At 36.6% G+C, this 18,603-nt stretch overlaps 1 protein-coding gene across 9 annotated transcripts in view; it reads right to left on the bottom strand.

Annotated features, from left to right (window-relative positions):
* STOX2 (storkhead box 2) overlaps window positions 1-18,603 on the bottom strand; it is a 151,120-nt gene that overhangs the window by 7,119 nt on the left and 125,398 nt on the right. For 8 of the 9 annotated variants that reach the window (XM_051966066.1, XM_051966064.1, XM_051966059.1 and 5 more), the window contains one exon: window positions 12,465-14,712. In XM_051966066.1, the coding sequence (XP_051822026.1) occupies window positions 12,465-14,712 (2,248 nt within the window). Of the gene's footprint in view, window positions 1-4,688; window positions 4,950-12,464; window positions 14,713-18,603 lie in introns of those variants that run through there. The other variant, XM_051966061.1, reaches the window with a different exon arrangement.

Genomic DNA, 18,603 nt, shown 5'->3' with positions numbered 1-18,603 from the left:
CTGATGGATTTTTGTTGAACTTTGCCAAACTGGACTGACCATGCCCATTTTTCCCCATTAGAAGAGCAAAAAATTGAGATCCTCAATGCCCTCCAGCTAATATATTTTTGAATCTGATCTTTAGGTCAAATTTTAGCCCTTATAAAATTAAAACACTAAAAAAAAAAAAAAAAAAAAAAAAAATCCACGACATGAATTGTGTACCTATTCCCACCTAAGAGATATTCTTTACTGCTGTGACCCCAAATTCCACACACTCTGCATGATCGCCTATTTTCTGACAACTGACCTTCCCCCTCAAAGAACTGGGATCTGCCCTGGAAAGCAGAAACGCTATCCTCATTGCTTGGTATGTATTCAAAGCCATTCTACTTGGTAGGACCTGACTAAATGGCAGAGCTTGCAAACTCATGCCAAGACTCTATGGGAGAACATAACTTGAAATTAGTTCAAATATTGCTAAGGCAAATAAATAACATTTGCTTTTTCCATTCAGTTGTGGGGCACATTTATTCTTTCCTTCCTTTTTCCTTGGAGGATTCTATGTGCTAAAAATGTTTTAACAGCTTTTTATTCAATTTCTTAGTTAATTTCTCAAGTTTAACTGATTTGAAACTATTTTTCTAACCCTAAAAGGGGCTAAGACAATTAGTGAAAATTTGTGGGGAGTTTACCAAAAAACAAAACCATTTGGGCTTAGTGTGAGGGCAGGATTGCTTTATGGTGTTTCAGCCATGAAAGGCTATAAAAGAGAATGTCTCCACCTCATCATACAGATGGATTTCCTATTTGCTAAAGTGAAAAGCAAGGAAAAAGCCAACATATTCTTGGACCCATTGGGTGGATCCATCATGTACATGTTGAAAAAGCTTTCAAGTTCCACCCTCATCCCTGACATGAGATAGCACATAAAGCTTATCTAATAAAACAGACTGGTTAAAATGTCACTTCCATCTATGAGATGCTCAAACCCTGTGCTGACAATGTTTCTGTGGCTCCTGATCACACAAGACTTTTGGCCCATTATCTATCTAAGAATCCTCAGATGCCTGGAACTCCCCAGGTAAGATTCCTTCTCACACTGTTTCTTTACAATCCACTGTTCCTGGAATCTTTCTGTGAGGAATGAAAAGGAAGCATCAGATTAAAGGAGCTTGAGCACAGTTCACATGGGAAAAAAGTAGCACTTGGCCTAAGTGTACAAGGTCCCTCCAAAAGTTAATAAAGAGGCTAAACTAATTCTTGTCTGCTAAAAACCTTAAGTCAGGGCTTAAAATCATATTAGTCTGACTATGTGGAGTGGCAGTCTTACATCAAAGATTCTTAGTCTCTCTCATATCCTGCATGGATTTCTCCTCAGAATAATGTTTTTGAATAATTTTAAAAGGAAATGCTAAATTTTTGTTAAAAACTGCTGAAAATACTTTTTTGTCATCTCAGTTTGGGAATTTCCTAAAATCAATGGATCCCTCTGGGGTTTATGAACACCAGATTAAGTACTTGGTGTTTCCTTCCCTCCAAAAATGCTCGAGATTCCACTTTCCCAATGGAGAAAATATTAGCATAGTCAAAGCCCATGGACTGTAAGTGTCTACTTTGCCACTCTTTAACCCCTTATAGTCATGTCAGCCACTACATGGAAGTGTAAAGATAGGGGTATGCTGGTATGTTTAACAATCAGGTCTTCAAAGATAAAAATGTACACCATGACACACTTCTAAATTTCACATCTAATAGTAACATTTTCTTGATCACTTTTAAGTTTAGGCACTCAACAAACTATTAAGTCCTGACTTGTTGTATTTGCCAATTTCTAACATGTAAATGGTAACACCGAAAATGAAATAATCAGTTCTCACCAATAGGTGTTAGTTGACTCCAGTATGGTTTCTGGTAAGAATCAAGAGAAAGGAGAAGTCCTTCTCTAAAGATACTTTATGAAATAGGGACATCAACTGAAATGCCATTTTCTCTTTTACAGTGGATAGCATAGGATTTCCTTGCATGGTAAATGCTAAATCTAGGATATCCAAATAACTTTTACTCTATCCTTTGTTTGTAGTTCTTCTTGTTCCTTACCTATAACTACACTTTTGAACTGCTGAAATCTGAAAATTTTATTCTTAAAGGAAATCCAACTAACTCCCTGATGTAGAGATAAAGAAACGAGACCCAGGGAAGGAAATGGCATGTTCTACTGTTTAGTAATTAGGGACAAAGCCAGGACTAGCTATAAGTCACTTGACTCATAATCTGATGTGCTGGTCATTAAAGAATACTCTTGTACTATTAACAGAAAATGTGTTTACTAATTAAGCTTTCTATATGGCAAATGGGACTCTCAAAAGTTCTTAACCATTTTTGTATAATAGTCTGATGACATCTGTATCGATTCTCTCAGAATGGTATTTTTTAAATGCATAAAATAAAGTGTATAAGATAACTTATTAAAGGCAGCTAAGTTACACAGTGGAGAGAATCTGATGCCTATAGACAAGAAGACTGGAGAGTTCAATTCCAGCCTCAGATAAGATTACCTATATGACTGCAAGTCACTTAGCCTCTGTCTTGATTTCTTATCAGTAAAAGGAGATACTATAGTGCCTACTTCCTAGGGTAATTACAGTGTGGTAAAGCACTATATAAATGCTAACTATTAGTATTATCATTACTAAGGAAACCAATTATAATTAAATACAGTAATCAAACTATTTCTAAAACAAAGTCAAGTTCATGGATTCCAAGTTAAGAAGTCCTCCTCTAAAAGGAACACAATGAATAAAAGGGTGGTAGCAGGATGGGTGGAGGGGAAGAGAAAGAAGCAACATGTTGAGAGTGGAAATTAGGGGTTTAAGTCTAAATCCTGACTCTTCCCTTCTTGTCTAACATATTAAGCAATAAAATTTAACCTCCTCTTTAACTTCAATTTCCATAAGTCAGTCAATTTTTTTTAGTTGTCCTATCTCAGAGAGTGTGTTCTGAGGAACAAAATGAGGTAATGTGTAATAAAAGTATACTATTGCAATTAGGAGGAAATGGGACAAGGGAAAGCTCCTTTGCCTGAGCAGGAGAGCTTAGGGACAAACAAAAGTCCCTGTTAATTCCTGATATTTTTACCACATCAACGGCAAGGTCACGGTAGTAATAGGAAAAAAAAAAAAAAAAAAAAAAGAAAAGGAAGAAAAGTCCTATTCTTTTTCCCTAAGGGAACTTGTTATTATTCACTACCATCTTAATCTCTGCTTCTGTTCACGGAACCAAGCAAAGAAGACTAGAAACTAAGAGAAAATGATTATTTCAGTACTATGAATCCTATACAGGAAGGAATAAAACAAACCTAGGATTAAGTGCCTAGAAATGCCTAGCATGGTGCCTTAGCACAGTTAATGTTGGAGACTGGATTTCAAGAAAGTCTAGGAGGAGACAAAAGGGAATTAGATGAAAAATGGGTACCAGTAAGGGCTGGCCTTAGGAAGAAGGAGAGTAACTCCATCAGAGTAGGAGCAAATAGAATCTGCCTTCCAATATCCTAACCTTTAAGAATTCAGGATCATGTTCACATTATGATGGGGCACTGGTTTAAGGCTTCACTGGAAAACTGTTTCTTTAAATGTCGCTAAAGAGAATGTGAGGCTTTCAAAGGTGGCAAATGTAGCTAGTTTTAATATTTTAAAATAAAGTTTAATGTTTAAGTACAATCATTTTAACCTGTGAATAGGCTTTCCTTTATTATTTTATCCCAAATACATTTATTTTTAAAAGAGTAGATACTTTCATTGACTTCAACACTAAAAAAATAAAATAATTGAGGTTACTGGGGAGGGGAGAGAAAACAATCCAATGAAAGGGATCAAATTGTCTATTTTTTTTTTCCCATTGAACACCCTTTATATGAAACTAAAGTACAAGTTAGAAAAATGAAATTTTACTACGCATCTCCGTCACTTTGGTTACTTACTCGATTTGCTGGATAGTACTCCGATTACCATTCCTAAAATCTTGTTTAAAATATTAAATGAACTGTATATATAATTCCCCCCAAATTTTAGTTAGTATTACAAAAGAACTTCACGTAACATTGTCACCTTTCTCTACTCCATTGCATGCCCACCACTCCAAGACTGTAATGCACTCTTTCCTCCCATCTGCCTCTTAGAACTTCTCTCTTTTTCTTAAAAGAGCAGCTCTGGAATTTGCATATTTTATGTTTGCATGTTGTGTCTCTGATAGAAGTATACACCTTGAGAGCAGGGAATGTTTTGATTTTTTTTCATCTTCACCATTTAAGCATAGTGAGTGGTATGTAGGAGGAGCTTAATACATTCTAGGTAGCTGGGGTGTGGTGGATAGGAAGATGGTCTGGAAGACTTAAGTTCAGACCCTACCCCTCAGTTTATTCACTAGTAAAATGGGAATAACAATAGCACATATCTATTGGGATTCTTGCAAGGACCAAGGAGATAATTAACATAGGTGAAAATAATTTGCAAACCTTAAAGTCCTGTGTAAAAGTGAGTGTGTATAAGTGATTGATTGCCATTTGGAATGCATTTTCCCAGAAAAATGATGCTATCTTTTATGGTATTTAATTTCCTTGAGCTAAATCCTCCCCCACTCCCTAATCTACCTTATTTAACCTGTAACATACCATGACTATATAAATCCTCTATAAATAATACCCAAACACCTTGTGAATTCATGTTTCTATCTGGAAAGCATTCTGAATGTGGGATTGCAGGAATATATTTCAACAATGGTAGTACTAGCAGTGAAAGATTTTGAGTTATTCAAGTATCCTTCCTGTTCTGGAAGCTGTACTGGAATATAAAAGGAGGGTGGAGGCTCTAGAGAAGACAGAGCTGGAGACAAATCTTCAAATTTCTGGGCCTCTCCTCAAGACCCAAAGTTTTCCCTTTCCTTCTTCAGCTGCTAAAGGCAGAGCACTGGACCTGCAATAAGGAAGACCCACATTCAAATGCTGCCTCAAATCCTTCTTAGTCATGTAACCCTAGACAAGTCATTTAACCTGTTTGCCTCAGTTTCTTCAACTATAAAAATGAGGATCATAATAGCAACTGTTTCCCAGACTTGTTGTAAGAATCAAATGAAATGAAATATAAATATATTATCAAATGATGCTTCACAGAGGACTATATAAAATACTAATTATTTTATTATTATATTTCTACGCTACCTGTTAAAGACCACTTAAATACCTTCTATTAACTACATATATTTATATAATTACTAATAGGCACACATGTTGTTTCTTTCAACAAAACTTCAAGGTCAGAAATCATTTGGTTTTGATGTTCGTATTTCTAAGGGCTAATGCATTCCCCCACCCTGAAAGCCTCTAGGTATTAGCCAAATGACAAACTGTGCTTAAGTGGAACACCAGCTTATCACCACAGGGTGATAAATGCTTTTGGCTACAGCAACTCAACAAAGGTCAAAGACTCGGGGAACGATAAACTGTGTTCAGTGTCAGTGAAAGGAAGTCTCCCCAAGCCATCACCACCACACAGGAGACATTGCCAGTCTACGAAGTGTAGAAATCAGGAATGAGTACTACTTAGAAGTAAAAAATCTGAATTTGGAGTGAGAATGGACCTTGCTTTTGGCTCAGACTTCACTATGTTCTACAACCTGAAAATCAGAGTTATGAGATAGCCAAAATATCATGTGCCAATTCTACTCTAGCTCAATGCTGGCAGACTGCCATCCCCTGTACTGGGCTCTATATCACTTCTGAAGATAAATGCGTAGCAAGAGAAATTATGACAACAGCACTCCTCTGTTCCCAAGGATTTGGAGTACATCCATCTCCTAATTTGCTTTTCCTGGATCCTGAGAATGTATCACAACCTCTTCTGAGGTGTCTGTTTTCCTATTCTTCCATATCAAGGGATAGTCATTCCTGGAGTAAGGCAAACATTTGGCTTGAGAAAAAGGCAAGTACATGGTAGATATTACCATGCATTTAGACCATTAATGGAACTGTTGTGGATGATATATAAGAGATAGCCACTCTAATCACCACCAAATTGTTTCATCAAAATAGAGAGGCTTTAAAGGCATTCATTATGATCCACCATCAGATTTTTTTGCAAGTGAAAAATCAGGACTTTGAAGATGATGTAAAAACTAATTTTTGAGAAAGTAGGTTTTGGTACATTGTAAACCCTCAAAGGATTTTATTGTCATAATATCCTTGAGGACCTATTTAATTTTGTCTCACAACATTAACAAGGGCATATCACATTATGGAGCTTCCCTTTCCTTTAAGGTAGCAAACTTCTCAGGATGTTACTGGGGTTTTCCTTTAATGAAATTTTTTTTTGGTTTTGTTTTTTTTTTTTTTTACTTTGGGGCAAAGGGTGGGGTGGTAGAGAAGAAGATGCTTTTTATAAATGATCTTTTTTTCAGATGCCTTATTTTTTAAATCAAAAGTAATTGTTCCATTTGATATCACAGCTAGTCTCCGATTGGTAAAAAATGAATTCCATGAAGTGGTTGCATTTATTTGCACTATTTTCAAAAGTTGCAGTTATGTAAGATATGGATAATTGGTTCCAGTCTAGTGAAAATGTGTGGTTATAAATTTGAATAGTGTGACCTCTTCATGGAATTCATTATATTAATTAAGATGTAACTAAGCTATCAAAAAAAGGTCTATTATTTGAAGTAAGTTTACAAAGTAAATGGACTTGTCCATCCTTACCCACATGGGGTTGGATGAGATCCGATCCTAAATTTTTAACAGGCTTGACTCAATTTCCCTGTTGGATAATCATGTGGCTTCATATCAAGCATGGACTTTTTGGGACCTAGAATGAGTGCTTTTATTTCCCACCTAGGTACACTCCTAGTTTTCTGGAGGATAATGGATCATCCCTCCACTCTCAATTTCTCAGATTTCATCAGCTCTGAAACTGACACCTCTTTCAATATCATCTATCCTTGGGGTTTTTGCTAGTCTCTGATGGAACTAGAGACCCAACTTTCCAGAATCTCCATTTAAGGAGAGGATCCAGGTCAGCTTTCTCTTTATTTCCCATCTGACTTTCCTAAATGTCATCATGCCCCTACCCCTGGGTGCCTTCTTACTCTGCCTTCCTTTATTTTCTGCTTCATGATTGCTTTCTTCCATTAAATTATAAGGTCCACTGTGTTAAGTGTTTACAAATATTTCATTTCAGCCTCAGAACAACCCTGCCTGTAGGGTTAAATACTGTTTTAATCTCCATTTTATAGTTAGGAAATTGAGGCAAAAACAGAGATTCAGTGACTTGACATAAAGAATCTGAGATCATATTTGAAAACTCAGGTCTTTTTAACGTCAGACCCAGCATTCTAATCACTGTTATTGACTGACTGACCAAAACCTGATTTCAATCCAGTATCCTTTCCTATGCACCACACTTGTCTTGTAGGCTCGCCCTGTGGTTTAGGCAATGAGTGAAAAAGCTTTCCAGATCTACTGGGATGATCAGGATGCCACATTTTAAAAAGACATTTCATTTAGGGGCTGAATAATAGATTGTGTATGCAATTTATTTTTTTTTCATTCTATATTGGTGTTATTTTTGATGAAAACAGACTGAGGTATTGGGGAATTCATCATCTTTCCTGATAGACAGAATCATTTGATGTATTAATACTGTCTGTATATATTAAATGATTACTCTAGGCACAAAATCATGAATAGAAACCATGACCAATCAGAAACATGAGCTATAAGAACATTCCTCCAATTAAAGTTCCTGTTTCTCTCTTATGTGTCAGATACAATTCTATTCATTCCTAAGGTCTCCAGGTCAGAAGAACTTAATCCATATGGTTTTGCTCACAATGCTGACACACATTTACACTTCATTGAACTAGGTGTGTTTGCAATATGTTAAATATCGTTTGCGTTTTATACAGTATTCCTAGCAATTTCTCTGGCAACTTTAGTTATTTATGTTCTTTGGAGATTGAAATTATGCGAAATGACATGGTATAGTGAATAGAGTGTCCTTGAAGGCAGTAGAACCTGGGTGCTGATGTAACCTCACACACATATGGGCCATATGACTGGATAAAGGCATATAACCTCTCAGTGCTCTAAGCAAATTTTTGAGGCTATAAGTTGCAGATAGTGTCCCAAACTGCCTTTTTAGAGAAATGGTACTTACCTGTGCGTTCTCTAGACAGCAATGAAATCACTGGTCCAGCCCTAGGACTTGTATTTATACTGTAATTATCAATTATTTTTCTTGCCTCAGTTTTTGAGCATTTAGGTTATTAAGATATTTATCATTTCTAATAGAATGTAAGTTCATAAGGGCAGGAACTGTTTTAGTTCTATCTTTGTATCTAGCACTGTACCTGGCGTGTGTTTTAAGATACAAGTGTCACTTATTAGCATCAGACATCATCCTTCACTGACACCCCTCTCCTCCAGTGCATTATCAGGGTGTACAGGTGAATCTTTATGAGACTCATCTTTCTGGGTTCAAATCTGGTCCTAGACATTTAACTTTTCTGTGTGAGCCTGGGAAAACCACTTTAACCCTATTTGCTTCAGTTTCCTCATGTGTAAAATGAGCTGGAGAGAGAAATGGAAAATCACTTTGGTATCACTGCGAAGAAAATCTCAGCTGAAGTTATGAAGAATCAGACATGGCTGAAAGATGAGTAAACAACAACAACAACAACAACAACAACAACAAAAAATAGGCAACACCTTGGCTAGAACCTATGGGGATTTAAAGGGACAAAAATCTGAAGCTAGAACAAGATACTGAGAATATTAAAGAGAGCAGTTCTCTTTAATCCTCTTTAATAATATGGGATTATCACATCCATTGGGCTAAAATAATATATCCTCATTTCCTATGGGAGGATATACTTCTGTGGTCCTCTTAGGTGATCACAGAAGACAATAGATATTGCTTAACTAAATTTAATATTGCTTAACTAAAGGATCAATGAATCCTAGATCAGAAGTAATCTAGTCCAAACCCTTCATTTTGCAGGTGAGGAAACTGAGGCTAAAAGTAAGCCAAGGGACCATATCAAAGGAAGCTTCTTTGACTCCAGAGCCAATGCACTTTTTACCATATCAAAATGCAGATGAAAACAGAGGAGAAAATGATTTTATTATATTCCAAATTACTGTCTAACATAACAGAATACAATTTAAAGATCCTAAATTATAACAGTAAGGAAGTTCAGACAGGTTACATTAGCTCTTAGAGTACATTAATAAAAGGAGATTTAAGAGCTAATTGTTATAGAGCAATCCAAGAAAATAATAATGGAAGCATCAAAGGGAAACAAGAGATTTACCACTGCTGTTTTTTTATAGTCAGCAACTTCAAATCCTGCCTCAAACACTTAAAACTTAAATGAGCAACTCACCCTCTTGGCTTCAGTTCCCTATCTGTAAAACAGGAAGAATAATAGCACCTACCTTAATTGTGAGGGTCAAATTAGGTAGTATGTGTAAAGTGCTTTGCAAAAATCAAAATGCTAAATAAATGCCAGCTTTGTGTGTGTGTGTGTGTGTGTGTGTGTGTGTGTGTGTGTGTTTCAAAACATTAACTTTTAAGCATAACTTGTTAAAAAAAAAATTCCTTCCCTCTCAAAACTCAATCCAAAAACAAAATGTAAATTCTATACTAATAAATAACATGAGTAACACTATTGGGAAACAATGGTTCCAATGTTCTTATTTCTTTACCTTGTATAAAAAGTCTCTAACCATGTTATGTCATATGAAAATGTGAGATGATTTTACATGTATAAAAGATTCCCAATTGCTCCCTAGTGCCAGTGTCTTTAAGACCACACACTTTACTAGTTTTTTCTTCATGGGAGCCAGGGAGGCTGGGAAAATGCCTTGTGAGTAGTGCTGAAAATGGTTTTGTAAAAAAGAAGTAGGAAAAACATCTTGTAGATGAAGATACCACACAGTAGAAAGGCTTCAGGTAAATAGACAGGCGCTTCTTTCAGGGACTGTTTTCAAGTTTGACTAAAGATTAAAGGTTTAATTTCTCTGGAATCCATCGCTACCAGAATTGAAAAGAAGGGCAGATTAGGAAAGGAAAACAGATAAAGAGACAGAAGAACAACAAGTGAAAAATCAGTACTACATATTTGGCGGGGGGGGGAGGGAGAGGAGGGAAGGGCAGTCCAAAATAAGTTTCCTAGAAAATGAATTGGCTGCTGAAATTGATTTTTAAAAAAGACTTAAAAATAGACAATGTAAAAATCTGAGATTCCCAAACCTGGTTTTATGACACTCCAGGGCTGCCAAGGCATGTAAAAAGGATGGAATGAGACTCGAAACAAAAACAAAAATTATTGCTTAGTTCTATTCTAAAAATAGGAATCTATCCAGGTAATGATTAAAATGTTAATGGAGAACTAGAAATCAGCTCAACAAATGGCTGACCTCCCAACAGTATTTCTGCATCTAAGAGTCACCAATCCGCATTAGAAAGTAGTTGAAAATAAGAGCCCCGGGTCAGCCCTTTAAGAACAAAGAAGAGGCTGAAAAGGAAGCAAGTTAAGAAGCTCTTCTCTGGTTTTGTTTTTTATTTAAACTTTTTTACTTTACTGTTACTTAAACCTCTTTGGACATGGTCTTTTAGTGTCACATCGTCTTTACTGGAAGTATATGGCATATAGTTTGGGCTGGAAAGGACACTGAAACCAGAATTTAAATCCTGGCTCCAAACCTATGCCCCCTTGGATTAAAGCTACTTAGTCACTCTCTCAACCTCAACTTCTTTATCCAAGGAATGGACATAAGAGAACCACATTTGGCTATTCTACCTCTCTCCCTGGATTATGGTAAGGAAAAGCACTTTGTAAACCTTAAAATCCTACAAAAATTGGAAGAAAAGCAAATGCCTTCAGCTTTCCTAAAAAGTGAAGGGTTATTATTATCTAGACCCTAGCTATAAGATTTGCAACATCATATGGGATTATCTCACAACTGAATGTGGGGGTCATAAAATTATGATTTATTATTAGTAAATGTTTGATTTGCATACTTATTTTATATACATGTATGCCTGGAGATCATGTAAAAATTTCTCAGGTGAAAGGGGTTTTAAAAAGTTTAAGAAACCGTGATCTAGAGAAATAGTGTGTTCCAAAAATCTTAAGTATAATTTTAAGCTTTCTTAAGCTAAGACTTTTGGAATAGCATGTATAAACAGTTTATCAACTCTATAGTAAAAATAAGAACAGATTAAACTCAAAAGAATTATTAATATTATTAACAACAATAGTCAGAGGCAATGCAATACAGAAGACAGAGAACCAGCCCTCAATGCAAGGAGAGTTGGAGACAAGTTTCAATTCTTACACAAGCAACTTAATTTTCCATACCTGGAAAACTCTCAAAACTTATCTTAGGCATTCAAATGCCCCCAAAAAAATTATTTAAGAAAGGCCCTTCATCTTGAACTTTCTATCATGTGTAGAATGGCTATAGATCTGTACTGGGAGAAGATAGTTCTTCATTAGGAATGCCTTATTATCAATTAAATTACCAGACAAAAAACAAGTGGCATTTATATATTTCTTTTAAAGTTTGCAAAGTGCTTTAAAAAAAATTCCCGTTCCTTCCCCCTTATGAAATTACAAAAAGATTCCCTCAACTCACCTTAAAAAAATCCTTTTTTTTTTTTTTCCTTAATAAGAAAGGAAAACTTGACATATTTCCCTTAGTTAGAACTAATCAGTTAAAGGAACCCTGAGGAGGAAGGGAATTCCTTATTCCCATTATGTTTTCTGGCAGAACTATGAAAGGGAAAATAATAGAGAAGGTATGTGGGTAGTGGGAGAAGGCAACATGGCAGATGGAGTGTGGCTGCAGTAGCTAGTTTTGTATCTAAAAAGAGATGCCCATATCTAATGTCTCACTCTTTATGAGTTGGGTTGGGAATTACATGGATGGGATTTAGCTCTCACTTCCTGAACACTTGGTGATGTTTCATCTGAGGAAGAAAACCCCTGATATCAGAAACTCTCAGTCAAAACATTCTAGGTCATCGTAGACAAATATTGGTCTGAGGGAAGGAGCCAACCCACCAGTCCAGATTGGTGATCTCTACAGCTGCAGAAACATTGTTTTTTTGTTTTTTTTTTTTTCAGTTCCTGAAAAAGAAGTCAGAAATAAGTTGTTAACAAAAACAGTTCCATAGTTCTGAATCCTCATTCAAAGAACAGATCCTGGGAAAGTATCTGAGTATTGATTAACATTAATTAGGCATTACAGTGCTCAAGGATAGGACTTTTACCTTTTGTCCTTTACCTTTCTTTGCATCTCCAGCATTTAACACTACCCTGGGACACTGTTAAGTGTGAAAAATGCTTATTGATCGACCGAAAATAGCCCAATTATTAAAGGTAATTGTGTATATAGGAAGACATACATATATATTCCATTACACTTTTCTTACCGTGGTGAATTAAACCCACTGTCCACAGTGATACTGCTACTGTCCATGCTGTCCAGCCGGGCAGAATGTGTTGCTCTCTGGCTGTTGCTGTTATCAGTTTCCTTTGGGGCAAGGAGAGTGAGGTTCTTCTCAAATTTTCTCTGTAGGTCTCTTTCCTTTTCCCGCTCCAGCAGCCACTGCATGGTCCCCACATCATCCCGATTTTTCTCCTCCTCCGTATTCTTGTGTGCTCCTTCCTCAGAGTCATCATCGTCGGAGACGTTGTAGTAGTCAAAGGAAGCTTCCTGGTTCCCGCCGGCTTCCTGCTGTCGTTGGGAAAGGGGCACTGCTTGGGTGACAGAGGCTGCCAGGGACTGTTCCAGGATCTCGCAGCGGCCCGGCAATGCGTCAGGAGATGACTGTGGATGAGCTTTCAGGAGGGACACAGTTGGCTTGTGATAATTGTTCATGGACAGGGCACTATGGAGCGGTTTGAAGAGGGTGTCCTTGCTGAATATCTTATCCAGACTGATCGACTCTGCTCCATGGTGGGGGATCAGTCGTCCGTTGGCAATGGGGTCCATGGCTGGGCCAGAAATTGCTGCCAAGCCTCCCCCTGGACCTTTGGGCGACTCCTCTTTGTGCACCACAGGTTCCCTGGTGGAGTGCTGGGGCTGCCTTTCCGAAGAAGACAGCTTTTTCATCCCATCCGTCAAGGTCAGAGTATCAGGGTCATCTTTGTTCTTCCCCAAAGGTGATGGAGCAGTGAGGACTGTCTCGCTGGAGGTGTTACATTGGAAATAGTCATCCATGGAAGCTTTGGTTGGACAGGCATTGAGTTCATTATAAGATGGCAAACTCTCTGGAGGTTTGCTTTGTTCCGAAAGGCTACAGGAATTGGAGGGGTCAATGCTGCCACTGACGACTTCAGGTATACACACCTCTTTATAGTTCGTGGATGAAATGTGAGCCCTTTGGTGATTGATAGTCTGTGTAGGCCTTAAAGTACTATCATCAGTATAAGACTGGCTAAGCATTGGGTCATCTTGGCTACAAGCTTCAGCTATGTCTTCTGTTGTCCCTAAAGATGCAGCACCAAGAGGGCCTTTGGAATTATCCATCGATCTGGACCTCTCCTTGGCTTTATTGGACCTTTCATTCCTGGACCTTCGATCCTGGGTATGGCTGTGACTTCGATGGACTTTCGAGTGAGAACTTCCCCGTGAAGGCTCAGGAAAAGGCATCTCGGTCCTCCTCTTGGCCAGTTCACCAGACACATCCCATTCTGGCGTCATGGGAAAATGAGGCTCAAGCATATTAGGGTGGCTGTGTGTAATGAAATGATCCCCTTTGTGTTCAATGATGAAGCAGCCTTCCCGTGGTGAGCGATTCAAAGGATCGTTCAGGTCATAGTCTCTGTCTGCTGTGATATCAAGATGAGAACCATCCGAAGGGTCTCCTCCTTTGGACCCCCGCGTCTTGCTGTGGGAACGAGTTTTCCCATGGGTTTTCCGATGGTTCCTACTCTTCTTGCTTCTCCCACTGTGATGGGCAGATGACCCCGTTTTGCTCCTCTGAGCTTTTTCTTCATCAAGTTTCTTCATTAGTGCAGTGTGCCTCATGACATTTTCTACAGTCAGATCTGGGTTAATACGCCTGATAATCTCCATTTCTACCTCTCTGGGGATTGTTGTGGGTGTCTCCTCATCTCTCAGAGGCCATTCCTCTGGGGGAAACTGTGCAGAAAAATTAGTTAGTTGTTTTGTCTTGTCTTTCTTAAAACTTAGCCTAAACAACTTGAGCCCAAATTTTTTGGACTGTTTTTCACTGTCTTTAGGTTTTGAAAGCGTTTCTGTCTTATAAGAAAAATTTACAGTACTTTTACTTTTTTCAGTGGGTGGCAATTGGCATAGTGAAGGGGGGCAGTCCTTGGCAGCTTTCCTCTGCAGTGTAGATGCATGCATGCTGTGCATGTCTTCTCTACAACAATGGCAAGAGTCGCAGTGGTTTTTGGGTAATGTTCTGTCCCGGACACAGCCCGAGGTGGAGGGTGTGATGGTTCCTGGCTGTGGAGAGGTACACTGAGTCCTGTCAGGTATCCTCTCATCCAAATGATACCATTTACTATTAGTTCTTATGAGGGAAGGAGTAATAAAATAAGTCTGTGGGGTCACAATAAAATAGCCATCTGGAGTGGGGTAGATTTTCCTCTCACGAACCAGCATGCTCAGTGTGTGCCGGAGGATTTCTTGGCTTGGAGTTGGAACACCTGAAACCAAAGCAAGACACAGGTGAGAAGTGACGGAGTCATTTTTGGCTCTTTCTCAGCAGTCTTCTCCTACCATCCTTCCTCCCTTCCTCCTCACAAGTGTTTTATAAATAAGAGGAAATATGTTAAAGAGGAACAAGTTCAAAAATTAATCCAAAAGTATTAAGACATGCTAATGAATATTTTTAAAGTACTAAAGGTATCCATATCAGCATTGCTAATTACAAAATGCCAAATGAGAAACATGTTATGTTATAATTATGGTTTTTTACTTCTCAGGATGCAACTGGAGCATTTTTCCAGTGGGAGAAAACTGACCAAGACTATAATACCATAATATAAAGGAAGTGAAAATATGGTTCCAGATTTTAAAGGTATCATTAAACATAACACACACACACACACACAGAGCGAGAGAGAGAGAGAGAGCGAGAGCGAAAGCGAGAGCGAGAGAGAGAGAGAGAGAGAGAGAGAGAGAAAGAGAATCTTATAGAATGTTAGATGTAGGAAAGGACCTTTGTGATCATCTTGCCTCACATACCCCCCCCACCTCCTCTTATCAGCCATCAAAATTGGATTCACTTCTCCCAATTCTTGGTCCCATGTTCTTTCTAGCTATATCATTCTGTTTTCATCATTCTCACCATCTTTAAGAATTATGGTAAGAAATCCTGCCTCAGCACTTACCATGAAGTCATTGGTGGCTTGAACTTCCTAGACTAACAGCAGTGTCAAATTCCAATAGAAATGGGGGTCATTGAACCATATTAAAAGTATTCCTGTTGGTCAAATACTGTCTTGGAAAACTGCATAGTAACATTATTTATGTTCTACCATAGTTTTTATTTATTTTGTTAAATATTTCCAAATTATTTTTTAATCTGATTTGAGTTGTACTTGGGTGGGTTATAGACCTCAGTTTTGGCACCTCTGTCTGCTTAAATAACTAACTAAATATCCAATAAATGTAAATCACTTCTGGCATCCCATCATAGTTTTAAGATACAGTGCTTCATAGAATAAATAAGAGAAACGTCATTAAAGTTGCAGAAAGTATGCACTATTTTATATCATCGAACCTAGAATCAGGTAGATATTAAGCAGTGTATTCAGAGAAATTTGCTTTCTTGACACATAATGCCGATGAGTAAAAATTCCTAATGGAAGGCTCAAAGGTCTTTGATAGTGCTTCATTTTTCAGCCTATTTTTCCTGTTTTTGTGCTTTTTTAAAAAACCTTCTCATAGCATAAAGAATGATACTATAAGCAAATCAGAAGAGTAAGGGACAGTTTACCTATTAGATCTTTGGAGAAGGGAGGAATTGATGGCCAAAGAAGAACTAGAGCACATTATGAAATGTGAAATGGACAGCTTTGATTATATTAAATTAAAGAGGTTTTGCACAAACAAAACCAAAGCAGCCAAGTATTAGAAGGGAAACAGAAAGCTGGGGGGAAATTTTTATAGTCAGTGTTTCTGGCAAAGGTCTCATTTCTAAAATATATAAAGAATTGAATCAAATTTATAAAAATGCTAGTCATTCCCCAATTGATAAGTGATCAAAGGATATGAACAATTTTCAGATGTTGAAATTAAAGCCATCTATAGTCATGTGAAAAAAAAATGCTCTGTTTAACATATATTGGATCACTTGCTGTCTAAGGGAGGGAGTGGGGATAAGAGTGGTAGAAAAAATTTGGAACACAAGGTTTTGCAAGGTTGAATGTTGAAAACCATGCATATATCTTGAAAATAAAAAACTTAAAGAAAAATGCTCTAAATCACTACCGATTGGAGAAATGCAAATTAAAACAACTCAGATAACATTCCATATCTCTCAGATTAGCTAAAATGACAGGAAAAGATAATGATAAATGTTGGTAGGGATGGGGGGAAATAGGGACATTAATGTATTGTTGGTGGAGCTATGAAATGATCCAACTGTTTTTGATCATCATCAACTGATGGTTGGCATTCTTGCCACAAACAAAAAGAAAAGAAAAAAGTTAAATTATAACTAATAGAAGAATAACTCACAGATATTCTCAGAGACAAGAATAGAGTGGATTTTATTATATGTGCAGTGGCAACATGAAATTTTACTTAATAGGGCATATGGTCATTATGCCAGAGAGAAGTGTTTCCAAATAAAAATATCATGAAAATAATCACAGCTTATGTATAAACATTAATTGGTAGAGCTAAAACAGGTAAAGAAATTCTAAAAAAATAAAAGGACACTTTATACTAAATTAACATTCTGATAAATGGTGATTATAATGCAAAAGTGAAAAAGGTAAAGATATGGAACAATATATAAATATAGTTTGAAAAGAAGGAACGAGAGTCCAAAGTCTCAAGGATTATACAAAAATCTCATGCTTTTACATCTTGGATACTTTCTTTGGGGAAAAAAAAGCAAACATGGGACATAGTAAACACCAAATAATACCAACAAAAAGCGACATAAGATACATTTTGACAAAAGACTTTCTTTTTCTTTGATTAGAGGTCTTATTCCTGAATTAACTTTCTATGCACAGGCAGGGCTTAAGATCAGAATATTAAAAAAAAAAAGAAAAAAAGAAAGAAAGAAAAAAGTTAAATTATAACTAATAGAAGAATAACTCACAGATATTCTCAGAGACAAGAATAGAGTGGATTTTATTATATGTGCAGTGGCAACATGAAATTTTACTTAATAGGGCATATGGTCATTATGCCAGAGAGAAGTGTTTCCAAATAAAAATATCATGAAAATAATCACAGCTTATGTATAAACATTAATTGGTAGAGCTAAAACAGGTAAAGAAATTCTAAAAAAATAAAAGGACACTTTATACTAAATTAACATTCTGATAAATGGTGATTATAATGCAAAAGTGAAAAAGGTAAAGATATGGAACAATATATAAATATAGTTTGAAAAGAAGGAACGAGAGTCCAAAGTCTCAAGGATTATACAAAAATCTCATGCTTTTACATCTTGGATACTTTCTTTGGGGAAAAAAAAGCAAACATGGGACATAATAAACACCAAATAATACCAACAAAAAGCGACATAAGATACATTTTGACAAAAGACTTTCTTTTTCTTTGATTAGAGGTCTTATTCCTGAATTAACTTTCTATGCACAGGCAGGGCTTAAGATCAGAATATTAAAAAAAAAAAAAAAAAAAGAAAGAAAAAAAGAAAGAAAGAAAAAGAATAAGACACAATTGAAACCACCTGATCCAGAACCATTTAAACAAGTAATTGACAAACAAAACTGGGAACCTGCACCACAGAAATTTTAGCAATATTGATTTACCAATATAAACTAAATAACAAGGATACCAAAGAGTCCAGAAAAATGCCCTAGTCAACAAACATCAAACTTTTGTGCCAGATAGGGAGAGATGACTGCCAAAGCAACACTGAGATAGACTATAAACTCATTTGTAAAATCTGACAAAAAAGGATGATGGATAATGATGACTAAGTTCATCTCATAAAGCAAGAATTGTAAAAAGTAGAACTAGTTTAAAAAATTTTAGCAAAGTATCCACCTAAGCAAAGTCATCCTAAGGGTATTTATTTAGGGATGAAAATGGAAGAAAGTCAACAAACAAAAGACAATAGGTGAAATTTGTAAAAATCATTATCACAGCCTGTATTCTCCATCATGTAGAGCAGAACCAACATACTTAAAACTAATAGCACAATCCCAGATGCACTCATAGGAGAAGCAGAAATGATAATAAAAAGAAAAAAAATGGGAAGTGCAGACAAACTATATCTATAGTCTATAAATATACATACATACTTGTAGACATATATGCAAATATATGTATGTGTAAATATAAAGATTTTACATTATGTTAATATTTATGAGTAATATGTATGTGCA

The sequence above is a fragment of the Antechinus flavipes genome, chromosome 6 (genome assembly GCF_016432865.1).
Source record: "Antechinus flavipes isolate AdamAnt ecotype Samford, QLD, Australia chromosome 6, AdamAnt_v2, whole genome shotgun sequence".
NCBI classification, from domain to species: Eukaryota; Metazoa; Chordata; class Mammalia; order Dasyuromorphia; family Dasyuridae; genus Antechinus; species Antechinus flavipes.
The sequence above is the reverse complement of the archived record's forward strand: the minus strand, read 5'-3'. Positions and strand labels throughout refer to the sequence as shown.